Below are 13,958 nucleotides of genomic sequence, written 5' to 3'. Positions count from 1 at the left end.
GCAAAAGTTCGTCATTTCCAGCTCGTAAATTCCTCCACAAAGTGATTTTCAAAACTACGCCTTCTGTGTGCTAAACATAACCTCCACACCGCTGAAAACAAAAACTGTACGGTGAATCAAAACAATCGTTGATCCAATCCATCCGTCAAACCGTAACTAGTGTTGCCAGCGTTCCGCACTACTAACAAAAAGTGAAATCAAACTTTTTCGTTCCAACAAACAAAAACAACAAAGTGCGCGTCGGAGCAAGTTGCCACCGCCGGGGCGCCTGCTGTTCGAATCAGGAATATCGGCCACCGTCGGGGCTCCTGGTTGTCGTTTCGACTAATCTCTCAATCCTGGACCTTCCATACAAAGTGCGTGCGGGCTTGTCGTTCGTAGCAGAACTGCCACCGCCGGGGCGTTTTGCTGTTCGGGCCTGGAAATTCAGCCACCGTCGGGGCCCCGGGCTGTCGAAATCAGTGAATTGACAAGACTTCCAGTTGCTCGATCTCAACCACTTTTCCCCACCGTACTGGCAACTACCATTATGCAACTTTAAATAAGGAAAATTTGGAATCGTCGTTCAGTCGTGATAGTACCACCTAAATATGTCCGACCTAGAAATCTGCAAGGAATGCAATCGAGCCGACCCCCCGCTGAAAGGAGGAAAGAAGTCAAAGAAAGCCAGTAAAAAACAACCCATCGAATGGATTAACTGCGATGGGTGTTCAAAGTGGTTTCACACAACATGTGTTAGCATAAACCAAACCTGCATGCCAGAAATCCACAGGTATTGGTACTTCTGTGAACAATGTACACCCAAAGGCAACCTTATCCTCAAGTTCGAGCCGGTCAACGCCGTCCCCAATAATGACCTTGAGCACTTGAAGAACCTAATTCAAGAGCTCAATGTTAAGCTTCAGAAGCTGCAAGATGAACTTGCATCTATCCAAGCGAACACCAAGAAGCAGATGAACCGTCTCCAGAATCAAATGCAAGAAATGATTCGAACTGAAGCAAAACACGTGGATAGCGATAAACTGCTGAACAACATTGAACACAAGCTGGAAATCATCGAGTCCGGTGCGAAGCTGGCTGAGACATGCAGTCAAAATGTAAACGGCTTCAGGATTGCGCTGAACAAAATTCCATTTCAGCAAGGGGAAAACGTGCAGACTATTGTGGAGCGTACACTGGACATCCTGGACATGCCTGAAGCAAAGTCACACGTAGCAAACTGTTTCCGCCTACCGTACAACGCGTCAAAATGGAGTGACCGTTCGATATCCCCCACAATCGTTGTCGTATTCGATGGAAACAAAATCCGACAGTCTGTTCTCCAAAAGTACTACGAGAGATACAACGATTTCAGGCTTCGTAAACTTGGAATGGGCATGCCACTCGACTATCGATTCACTATGAACGAGATACTGTCGCTCTCCAGTTTCCGCACTCGAAATCTTGCGCTGCGAATGAAACAGAAGAAGCTCGTTCTATCTGTTTTTGTTCGGCACGACAGTGTCTCTGTGCTGCTGCCAGGTAGTCAACGTTACACGCCGTAAAGGATTCCCAGCACTTGCTCGAGTTGGTGAGGCTCGAAGGCAGGGCAAATGATTCATCCGTTTTTTACGATGCTGAATCAACTCAAATTTCCTTTTCGTCTAACCAACACTAGTTTTCCGCATAAATCACGACGACGATTCCAAAAACAAAAGTCATGCCACGCTCTAATATTTCAAATTTGCGTGTCGGTCACCTCAACGTACGAGGGTTAGAACGGCACATCGACGGAATCAAGCTACTATTGGACAAACATTCGTATCACTTTTTTGGGGCAACCGAAACTAAGCTGAGAACTTCGGCACCTGCCGGTCCTATTCGAGTTCCAGACTACAACTTTATTAAGCACTGTCTGCAATCGAAGGGTGGCCGTGGAAGCAAAGCATACGGAGGAGTAGGGCTGTATATTCGGAAAGGCATTAAAGCTGTGCCGATATTGAAATCTGAGCATGATCCGCAGATACCAAAGAATATGCGATTTGAATACCTGGTGGTTCGTGCCGATATCAACGACCTCAAACTGGGAGTGGGCGTAATATACAATCCTTCCGGGGCCAATCAACTTTTCGCTCAGCAATATGAAAAGCTTTTAATCGATCTGATGGAGTTTGACCTTGATCAAATCTTTCTCGTAGGTGACTACAACATAAATGTAGCCTCGCCGACACCATCTGCTAACGTTGTGTCACTTCATCAAATCCACACTACTTTTGGTCTCACTGTTCTGCCGACGTCTTCTACGCGCATTACTGAAAACAGTTCTACTACAATCGACCTTATGGTGACTGATAAACCTGCTACGATCCTGACCTCCAAGACGTCGACAGGAAATACCATCTCTGACCATGAAGTTATATTTCTTGTCGCCAATGTACGTGTACAAAAACCTCCGCCGCAGCGCATAAAGATACGAAATTTCCGGAGAATTGATCCCCAGGCACTTCAGATCGATTTTCAAACCAGCAATCTACACCAAATTTATGACGCAGCTGACGTGAACACTAAGGCAGAGCTTCTCACGTCCACACTACAGTCCGTGATGCAACGTCACGCCCCCGAAAGCGTCATTACTATACGCGACCGACGAACACCATGGATTACCACTGAAATCGAGCGGCATATCGCTGCTAGAGACCTTTCCTTTGCTCTCTACAATAGGAATCCAAACCGAGCTAGGGGAGATGCACAGTGGCAGGACTACGCGCAGAGACGCGACAGAACAAAAACACTGATTTTCGAGGCCAAAAAGCGATACGCAGAACGAAATTTCGACTGCTCTCTTCCAGCGAAGAAGTTGTGGTGTAACTTGCGTCGTGAAGGTATACACACCAATGTGAAAAAAGCATCATCCGAGGAACCCGCAAACGCAGAGGCTCTAAATCGATTCTTCTCCGAGGGTCACTTATCCCTGCCAAATCATTCCATAGCCACAACACCGACTTCAACCATAAACGACCACTATCCAGATCCAGGTGGAAACCCTAGGCCAGAAGCTTTCGCTTTTCGACTCACGAATGGTCGCGAGGTCGCTAGCACCATATTTGAAATCCAGACGTCTGCAGCCGGCAGCGATGGGATTCCAATTACGTTGATCAAACTGCTTAGCCCTATCATAATTCCCGTATTGGTCCACGTTTTCAACGCAATCATTGAAGCTAAATGTTTCCCGTCCATTTGGAAAAAAGCTGTCGTTACACCCATCCCCAAGAAGGCCGGCGCTACGGCTCCACCTGATTTCCGTCCGATTAGTGTTCTACCTTCAATTTCAAAGATGCTTGAAAAGATTCTACTATTTCAAGTCTCAGAATACCTGAAAGAGTCTGAACCACCACTTCTTGCTGCGAATCAATCCGGATACAGGAAAGGTTACAGCACTAACACCGCACTAGCTAAGGTAACACATGATGTCTATGCGAACCTAGATAACGGACGGTGCACTGTCATGGTGCTTGTGGATTTTTCTTTAGCTTTTAATTGCGTAAAACACAGGATACTTGAAGATAAATTACGCCGCGAGTTCAATTTTTCGCCTTCTGCAGTTAATCTAATCTCGTCCTATCTGGACGAAAGAAGCCAGGTTGTACGTGTGGGAGATCAATATTCAACGGAGCTACCAGTAGCAGATGGAACACCCCAGGGTTCGTGCCTTAGTGCGATGATGTTCAGCCTATACATAAACAGCATCGCCGAGGTAATCGAATGTAAGTACCACCTATATGCTGATGATCTGCAGCTGTATGTCTCAGGATCGATAGACGATGTAGACGCGCTTGTGGAGAAAATCAATAGGGATCTCGCATCTATTGAACGCTGGTCGACTTTCAACGGGCTGTTTCCTAATCCAAGAAAAACACAGGCTATAATATTTTCACGGAACGGCGCCGTTACCCCTAACAGAAGCATCATGTTTTGCTCCGAACGCATCCAGCTATCCAAGAGCGTCAAAAATCTTGGCCTGAGACTAGACAACAATCTTCGTTGGACCGAACAAGTCAATGAAGTGACAAGGAATGTCTACAACACACTTCGGACGTTTAGACGTTTTTCAACTGTTCTGTCTACCGAAACCCGAAGGAAGCTTGCTGTAGCCGTAATTGGACCCTGCTTCATGTACTGCGACACGGTGTACTACTCTGGACTTTCTGGTGCACAGAAAGAACAACTCAACCGAGCGTTCAAATCAACAATCAGATTCGTTTTCAATCTGAAAAGACGTGACACGACTGCGGCGCATCGAAACTCTATTTTTGGACGTGATCTTCAAACTAACTATCACTATCGCATCTGTTGCCTTTTGAGGAAAGGTCAGCATAGTGAACTCCCCAGTTACCTGATGCAACATCTGCGAAGAGGACAGATGGATAGGACGCACTCGTATATCGTACCCGCCCACACGACTGTTTCCGGCAAAAGCGTTCTGGTTTTCGGCGCGCAATGCTGGAATCGCTTGCCATTAGCAACGAGAAGTTCCCCAACGATGTCATCCTTCAGAACCGCTTTGCACACTGAACATTAAGAATATCAGATTGCTTCTTTTTTCGATGTAATTCAATAATTAGCTGTCCCATGTACTGTTTTTATCTACATAGTTTCGTTTCCTTGACTTAAATAATGGTTTAACCGATAAGTTTGCGTGACGTTAATAAAAATTACAATTACAATTACAATTACGAAGGCGAGAAAGCCGCAAACACCGGTGAAATCCGTTTCCTCTACGATGTCTCACGTCGCCTTAGTGGGACTAAAATAAATGCCCATGAAAGACACGTCTGGACAGTTACCGACCGACCCGGCGAGTCCTTTGCAAAATTATCCTTAACCGGATACAGGAGAAGATTGACGCAACTCTCCGACGGCAGCAAGAAGGATTCCGTGCCGGACGATCCTGTGTAGACCATATTGTCACGCTCCGTATCATTCTGGAGCAAATCAATGCATTCCAAGAGTCTCTCTACCTGGTGTTCATTGATTACGAAAAAGCTGTCGGCCGTCTCAATCACGGAAACATGTGGGAAGCCCTCAGGCGCAAGGGTGTCCCTGAGAAAACCATCAGCCTCATTGAAGCACAGTACAGAGCATTTTCGTGCAGAGTACTGCACAACGATGTTTTGTCCGATCCCATCCGGGTCGTTGCTGGAGGAGCAGAGTATCTGTACGCACAAATCTCAATACGAGATTGAGAAAAGTTGGCTGTGAGCACATGAAAATTCCTTGAGCTTGAGACTCGCGATGTTGGTGCACATCACATTAGCATTGCGAGTCTCAATGAGACATCTCAATGAGACAAGCTCCAGGTACCTGACACCAACCTCATACACTCTCAAACCCTGCACTAGAATGACATTTACAGAAAATGTTCAGCTGAGATTTGGTTGACGTTTTCCGGGGGCGGAAGGGGGTTTGGGTTTGGGTCATAAGTATGCTGGGGTATATAGAATGCAGCCGGAGGTTGTTTTACGACGGGAAAATGATAGGAGAAACAATCCTGGTAAGGGCTTCTTCCCAATTGACGTTAGTGTTAATGTTTTGGGAGACTACATAACAGTGCTATTGGTTCTCGTTTGATCAGCTCGTGTATTTCCAATTGATGGTTTTTTGGTGTGTTCTGTTTGACCAGCGGAGAGGGATGAAGGGTCGTTTTAGTTGAACGTGTAGTGCGCCAGAGTTGTGTACTTTACATAACTTCTGAAGAAGGTGAGAGATGATGTGGGCCACAGCTTTGTTCTGGGATATAGGCATCTCAAATCTCAATTAACACAACCAAATCCAATAATTATTTGATCCGCAATCGATCCCCAGTTTATTCACTTATGCGCAACCGTCAGTAGCGGCGGTGGGTACCAGCAAGTAGTACAATTTTGACGTTTAGTAAGGATAGCAATCGGTTGGCGCCACAGAACGGTTGACGAAATGGTGAGGAGGGGAACGGAACCGCTTCGATTTTTCCCCAAGAAACGTCAAAACTCAAACCGCTCGCTTGTACTCACCGCCGCCGTTACCGCTGGTAGATAAGTGTATTCAATCTCCGGATAACTGGACTGTAGAAATGGGTTCACATAATCTAATCTGGCCTCTAAAATGATTCAGTTGCAACTAACAAACATCTCAATGAGACGAGTCTCACGAGACGTCTCATTGAGGCACGTACACTAGAGTTTTCATGAGCATGCTATGATCTCAAATCTCACAAATTTTCTTGAGACGCATTTCAACCCAGCGCATGGCACACTGTCTCATTCATGTATACATGAGCTTTTAGACACTCTGTGGAGGAGTGAGGCAAGGATGTGTACTATCACCGCTAATCGTAATCATCGTAATCGACGAGATCCTAGTTGATGCGATTGACCGTGGCAGCCCATTATCATGGAGCACCTAAATGACTTCGAACTGGCTGATGACGTTGCTCTCCTAGCTCAACGGCGCTCTGATATGCAGAGCAAACTCGATGATCTTGCCAATCGCTCCTCAGCGGCAGATCTTACCATCAACGTCAACAAGACCAAATCGTTGGATGTAAACACGGTCAACCCTTTCAGCTTTACGGTAGCTGGGCAATCAGTGGAGAATGTTGAAAGCTTCCGATATCTTGGTAGCCAAACGGCGGCCGATGGCGGCACTAAGATCGACATAGGTGCACGGATCAAAAAGGCGAGGGCTGCTTTTGCGAGAAGAGAAGAAATGTATGGAAAACCAACCAGATCAGTCGACGCACTAAAATCCGAATTTTTAGTTCGAACGTGAAATCTGTGCTGCTATACGCCAGTGAATCCAGGTGTGTGTCAGCGAAGAACACGCAACGGTCGCAGGTCTTTTTCAATAGATGCCTGCGTTATTTAATTCATGCATGGTGGCCTCACAATTGGATCTCCAACGTAGAGCTCCATTGTCGATGTCATCAAATGCCGATAACGACAGTAATTCGGGAGCGAAAGTGGAGGTGGGTCGGCTACACTTTACGCAGGGGCGGAAACGAAATCTGCAAACAAGCGTTAGACTGGAAGCTAGCAGGACATCGCAGTAGAGGCAGACCCAGAGGCTCATGGCGGCGCAGCCTAATCAACGAAATCAAGCAAGTCGACAGAAATTTGTCCTGGCCACAGGTCAAGGCAATGACTGGCAATCGCCCAGGATGGAAATCTTTCAATTCGGCCCTATGCACCACCGTGGGTGCCTAGGACTGAAAGTAAGTAAGTAAGTAAGTTCGTTGGTGTAATGAAGAATATTTCCAAATTGGTGAGTGGGCACGTGGGTGAATTACGAACTAGCTGTATGATCAAGTGTTCCTTGCAAAATACGCCGGTTTTATTTATGTAGCTGTCAATTTTAGAAGAGATTGTGAACGACTGCATCATGGAATCCCGCAATTTACCAGAAGATTCTACAGCTTACAATTTAGAAGATGATTACCATGACGATCGCGTAACCTACGATCATAAATGTTCATTGAGAGGTAGGTAATGTGCAGAAATTGTTGTGAATTTTGTTGTCATTTTTTTCCATTCCACAGACGCCCCTCCAATATTGTCGAGCCGCTTCAAGTCCCCGGAGAGCATCGGGTTCAAAATTCGTCAATGGTTCCTCATCGATCGGGACCATCCGCAGACCAGGCGTCTGTACCGGTCTACCTACCTCTTCCGAACGGAGCTGACACGGCACGTAAAGAGTGACTACTGGTACACCATCCATCCTTTCAGCAAGTTTCGATTTTTCTGGGACTGCTGGCTGCTGGTCTACATCTACGCTATTCTGTTGATCATCCCGTTGGTGATGAGCTTTGCTCCGTCGTTGATGAGAGGACATCACCTGTACTTGCTGTCAGCCGTGGTGAACGTATTGGCCAGTGTTGAAATTTTGGTGAACTGTTTGACCGGGAGCTCGAGGGATAAGTATCACAGGAACATCAGTTTGAATCCGACGAGGATCTTCCTAAACTATCTGAGAGGGTCGTTTTTGATTGATTTCATTTTTGCTCTTCCTTCTGCGTTGTTGGCCAAAGCTTTTACTTTTGAAGAATCATGGGTTAAGACCACTCTGAATGTGTTAAGTGCATTGATTGTTCTAAAATTAGTATCTGTGAGACTGATTTGGAGGTATCTTATGAACATATTTGAGGTAAGATGATCATATTTAACTTCATTATGCTTAGTCTAACATTCACAGCTTATCTTCGATTACTTTTAGCGGTACAAGTTGGAAATGATCCAATACTATGTAGTTCGATTGATTCTTGTTTCTGGATTGTTCATCCACTGGTGCATTTGCGTCTATAAATTAGGCGTTGTTATAGTAGAAAACGTGAGTTTACTATTCGATATTGTTTTACCGTGTTGATTCATTATTGACCTTCCAGCCCGAGTACGGTCTCGATGAACCATGGGATCAGCATGTTGAATTTCTTCGTGACATGGACAACGGTATTTTGAACCGGTACGGAAAATGCTTCGCTACTGTTCTGTTCTATCTGTTTGTCCTAAGTTTCGGTGAGTTGGGAATCCCGAAAACAGTTCACGGAAAAATCTTAGCAGCTATTTGCATCGTCATCGGGATATGCTTCCAGATGTATCTATTTCGTAAGTTAGATTTCCATTCAATTTATGTACAAACCTTGTTTTAACGTTGAAGATAATTTCAGTTCAATTTTTCAAAATTATCGCAATCAAAAGCTCCTCCAAACGGAAGTATGCCGCAGCCATCAGTCAACTGGAAGCCTACATGACAATGAAACAATTTCCTCGGGAAATGAAAAATCGACTGATGTACTACTACGAGAAGAAGTTCGAGAAGTGTTACTTTGCGGAGGACAAAATCATTGAAACGTTCTCAGGTTTGCGTCGCGTCAGGTTCATTATTTATCAACACCGATTCATTATTCACAGTTCTCTTCGCACACATGTGTAGGCCCCTTGAGAAATCAAATCATCGACAACAGGGCCGTCAGGTTCTATCAGAAAGTTCCGATTTTCCAAGGCATTCCGGAGCACTTTTTGCTTCTGCTGGCACGCAACATGGAAAAGGAAATTTATCTTCCGAACGATATGGTAGGTCTCTCTAGTGATGCCTAGGACACACACTATATGCCTTCTGAAATGACCGTTCCCCAAATGACTGTTTGTCACAATTTTTCGCAGATAATGAAAGCAGGGACCGTTGGGAGTGCGATGTGTTTCATATACTCTGGGTCGGTTGCTGTTTATACGCAGTCAGGCAAGGAGACGGAACATCTGCACGACGGGGACCATTTTGGAGAAATTGCACTATTTCTGAAGAATAAGGTAGGTGGCCTAGAATAAATCTACCATGTTGACGGTAAGTGTAGAATAAGCTTTAAGTTAAAATACACATTACTACAAAAACTGCTAGAAAAATTGAAATAGCTACGATTTAGTTTGAACCTCGATACATAACAGTGAAAACTCCCTCCCCCTGAATATTTAATCTTGACGCGATGGGAGGGCTTAACCCATTAGCACTTTAGCGCCAGTTTATTCACCAACGCTTGGACTTGAGTTAGATAGGGGAAGGTGGGGTAATATGCACCCCCTAAGCAAACGTGGCCCAATCACTAAGATTAAGATGATTTTATGGGTGTCTTGCGTATTGAAAGTTAGTTTACTTATTTAGCTAAGTGACACCATTTTTTGGTCCGCGTGATATCAATATTACCTAATCAAATTAACAATTTTAATAAAAAAGTATTACATTTTGGGTGCTGACAAACTGTTGGGGGCAAAACGCACCTTGAGGTGGGGCAATACGACCTCTGGCATTTTCCGCTTTGAATTCAAATGGAATACCAGGCGGCTCCATTTTACTATTTACGGCAACAAATGGAAGGTGTAGGAAGCGGATGGTATTTAATAGGTTGATTCCACATTATGTTATCTAAAATAATCTTGCTTAAATTGCGTGTGCTTAAAATTAGACAATTTTTCCAAATGGGGAAAAACATCGTTTTCCACGCTTTCCATTCGAATATTCTTGTCATTCTTGAGGCTTTTCGGCTCAATTTTACGTCTAGTTTGCTTGCATCTGACGGAACTTCACTTATAGAGTGAAATAGCGTGAGGGCGTTTTGCCCCGGGGGTGCGTATTACCCCAGGTTACCCTATCTGGTTTACGAGTTGAGCGCAAGTGAAGGAATCGGCCGTAAGTGCTAATGGAAACCAAAGGAGTAGGTTAACAGTTGAATTTTGGACCCCTAGAGGACATTAGTTTGAATTTAAGTCAAAATCAAACAGATTCCGAGGGTAATTACACATAATGATGATGTTAGTATGACCGTAAAAACCTCCACTGTCCATTAAAAATACCCACAAGGTCATTTCTGGCTGAAAATTCGATGAAAATAACTGATTTTTGAAGCATCAGTTTTCACTGTTTTGGACACCCCAATACATTTTGGACCCTTTTTAGTAAATATTTTGGACACCCGGTGTTTAAACTCGCTTGAAACTATTTTCGAAGAACTTGCAGCTTGAATATGCTGGATCACATCCTAATTACTTGATTGACAAAGGCTGTGGACGCGCCCAATGCGTGCAGACTAGAGAGGTGCCATTCATCAATCCTCAGCGACGTGCCTCCAACGAGGCGCTTTCTTACACAATGCGCTTCGCATGGGCGGAGCCTAATTTGCAGTGTACTCTGCGCTGACCGACTGCCAAGACGGTGGCCGGATCTATTTAAACAATGTCATTTTTCATGTTTTCAATCAGTAGTAATAAACCCATTGACGCGTACGGATCGCACAAAACGTGTTTTTCTGAACCAGTGCCGAAGAGTGGTGGCTAGTCCGGTCAAAGCGAGGATCGGTTAACGTGAATACATTTTCGAGGAACTCTAGGAGGAATTCCCGAGAAAACCCTGCATAAATTCCAAAGAATTTCCTGGGAGAATTCCGAGGAAACTCTAGAGGAATTTTCTAGGAACTCCAGGAAGAATTCCCGACGATCTCATGAAGACATTATCGGTAAGCTTCATTCCCGAAGAACTCAAGGCAGAATTTGCGAGGAGCTTCTGGAAGAATTTCCGAGGAACTCCAATGAATTTCTAGACGAATTCTTGCTGAAATTCCGAAGGAATTCTCGTGGCACTTCCGTGGAATTCCCGAGGCATAACTGGAGAAATCTTAACAGGCTTTCTTGGACAAATCTTCGGAAAAATCTGCGGGAAATTCTGGACATAGCTCTATTTGAATTTCAAAAGGGTTCATTCAAATATTACGTAACGCAAAATTTGCCAATTTTAGACCCCCTCCCTCCCCCACGTAAAAACTTTTGTATGGGAAGTTTTGAGATTTTGTATGAAGCGTAACGCAGCCCTTGACCCCCTCCCTCCCCCATTAGCGTTACGTAATATTTGAACGAACCCAAAAAAGATCTGATGAGAATTTCTAAAAAAACATTGGTAATACTTTTAGAAGCAACCTCTGTTTTTAGAGATTTTTGGAAAAAACTAGAGGAGAATATCCAGATGCACTCCTAGAGGAAACTCAAAAAAAAAACAAAATAATAATAAAGTCCTTCAGAATCTTTGATGACATTAAAAAAAGTCCTTAAATGACTGGAGGTTTGAGTGTTCGACTATTTGAGCTCTACTTGAGCATTACTTAAAAATTGCAGAAGCAAACTCAAAAATACTGACAAGAACATTGGCAATCAACTTGGGTCATCCTGAGAGAGAACGATAATCCATAACACCATCATTCTTTCATCCACAACATTGACTTGAAAAGCAGAACAAGTAGAAAATCGAACAGAATTCCACCACTGCCATGTTCTTATGCACGATAACGTCCGCCCTCTTTTCCGTTATCCATCTTTCATTGCAGCGCCTGGTCAACGTAATCGCGATCGAGTTCACCCAAATTTTCGTGCTGCGGCGCAAAGTGTTTGCCGAATTTGTCCGACCGGAACATGAGCTGTACCAACGGTTCGAGAAGGTGGCCAAGGAGCGGATGCAGCAAACACTGCTCGAGGAGGAACAGCACAAAAACCATCTGCTGATGGAGAACGTGGGAACCAACAACGAGTGAGGCGAAGGGAAAGGTGACGACAACCACCGACAGAAATTTGTAGAGCTTGATGCGGACAAACGACGAACGAGATACATGATGTGGTTGGCGTCGTATACCAAGAAGCGATATTGTAAATGCTGCTTTGAGAAGGCCAGGGAATGGAAGCAGGTGTGGTTGAGGGGATATAAGAGGATGATAAAATTAACAAGATTCATCCCGATAAGCTCAGAGGGGCCCCGGAGAGCTGAGTGGAACTCCGCGTGAAAGATGGGAAGCAATAAAAGCGATATGCCAAATGAAGACATTTTCGACACGGTCAAGTGATAATTTTATTGGGCAGATTTGCTAAGCGAGATAATATTCATTAACTTGCTGGTCGCTTGCGTTGCTACTGATAGTGGGTTTGACCTGGGGGAGTGTTTAGTATGATATTACAGGGATTGTTACCTACAAGCAGAACAAAGCGGTATTTTGCCTTGACGGTTTGGGCATTCATCTCATATCGAAGTTTTTTTGTGAGCTGGAACACCAAAGTGGACTCACCAGGTGGCAGCTAAGCCAGTTGTATCGATTTTCGATTTTGTATTGATATTCTCAATCGGTGCGACACCTCGCGAATAGAACATTATTATTCATCGCCTATTATGGTGATTACGAGACGAACGTGATCATTGACCCAGACGCTTAGCAGGTAAAACTTTCGTTCTAAGTTTGTGAATGGCGTTGTTGTTACTCCAGTCTTGAAGGCCCGGCAAGGACAGAAGATAGTAAGACAAGTGAACCTGAGCTGGATATGTCATGTCAACAACAGCACCCACGCAATTGCTGAAGGTACACATCAGCTTATCTGTCTTCCTTTGCGCGTCGTCTGGCTACAAGTCTGGCTATCTGTTTGCAGTCGCGTTTCTTCACGCACTTTATTTCCGTTCTTGGTAGTAGATTTGAACAGATCATGATTTGCGTTCATGTTAATGAAGGAACGTGCCCTAGGGCCTAGGCAACTTGTTAGTATCGTAAATATTAAGTAGCTGTGAAACCAGACACGTGCGATCTTAATGTTTCGCATAATTTTACTCCAGGGCCCAGATAGCCTAAGCGGTAAATACGCGGGTATTGAACAAGAACATGCTGAGGATGACGGGTTCGACTTCCGGTTGGTCCAGGGAATTTTTGTAATATAAATATTCTTCGGCATAGAGTACCTTAGTGCCTGCTACATGATTTACAAATGTTAAATTATCATTAAGGAGACTCATTAAACAGTTTAAATTTCTGTGTAAGCCATGATTTTCTGATTATTTGAAATGTTTCATGAAATTGCGAATGAAATAATCAAAGATTGCCTTGTGATCGCGATCAGAATAAACTTTAATAAGCAGTTTACGCTGTTAAGTGAATCCCCCTAATATAGATGAAGTTCTCAGTTAATAACTGTGGAATAGGGCAGCTCAGGTTTTATACATGTTACAAAAATAATCAAAGCTCTCATATTGAGACATTTGCACCCATTTAGACTCGGCCCGAATTTGTTATTATCACAGTCGAATTTCGCACACGACTTCGCAGCGGCTATTGTACACAAGTGCGGTAAACAAAATAAGTTTGATTAGTGTAAAATGTCGCTGGAAAATGATGATTCTCGAATTATCACAGTAGTCTTAACATCAATGAGAAACCCAATAGGCCATATGAAGACGTTGAAGACTAGGCATGAGAGTCCCCGGCCAGATTCAAATGAACTGGATAGTTCACCCGAAACCCTTACGCAGTTTTGCACACCATTCATCGTTGCTTTAATCAGTCTAGTCAGCTTCCCAGGAAAGCCGTTTTCGTCCATGATTCTCCATAGCTCTGCGTGGTCGATACTGTCGTATGCCGCTTTGAAGTCGATGAACAG

The 13,958-nt window shown here is 44.2% G+C and overlaps 1 protein-coding gene across 1 annotated transcript; it reads left to right on the top strand.

Annotated features, from left to right (window-relative positions):
- Positions 1 to 7,326: 7,326 nt before the first annotated feature.
- On the top strand, positions 7,327 to 12,361 carry LOC109419054 (potassium/sodium hyperpolarization-activated cyclic nucleotide-gated channel 4-like). Its single transcript, XM_029859076.2, has 8 exons — positions 7,327 to 7,495; positions 7,553 to 8,157; positions 8,227 to 8,340; positions 8,396 to 8,615; positions 8,678 to 8,869; positions 8,944 to 9,083; positions 9,174 to 9,317; positions 11,876 to 12,361. Exons 1-8 carry the CDS (start codon positions 7,396 to 7,398, stop codon positions 12,077 to 12,079), a joined length of 1,719 nt encoding a protein of 572 aa, XP_029714936.2. The 5' UTR covers positions 7,327 to 7,395; the 3' UTR covers positions 12,080 to 12,361.
- Positions 12,362 to 13,958: the final 1,597 nt, after the last annotated feature.

This window comes from Aedes albopictus, chromosome 2 (genome assembly GCF_035046485.1).
Source record: "Aedes albopictus strain Foshan chromosome 2, AalbF5, whole genome shotgun sequence".
Classification (NCBI taxonomy): domain Eukaryota; kingdom Metazoa; phylum Arthropoda; class Insecta; order Diptera; family Culicidae; genus Aedes; species Aedes albopictus.
The sequence above is the reverse complement of the archived record's forward strand: the minus strand, read 5'-3'. Positions and strand labels throughout refer to the sequence as shown.

Coding starts and splice junctions, on each gene's coding strand:
- LOC109419054 (XM_029859076.2), top strand. CDS start 7,396: ATGGAATCCCGCAATTTACCAGAAGATTCTACAGCTTACAATTTAGAA. Junction 7,496..7,552: donor TCATAAATGTTCATTGAGAG/GTAGGTAATGTG, acceptor TCCATTCCACAG/ACGCCCCTCCAATATTGTCG. Junction 8,158..8,226: donor ATCTTATGAACATATTTGAG/GTAAGATGATCA, acceptor GATTACTTTTAG/CGGTACAAGTTGGAAATGAT.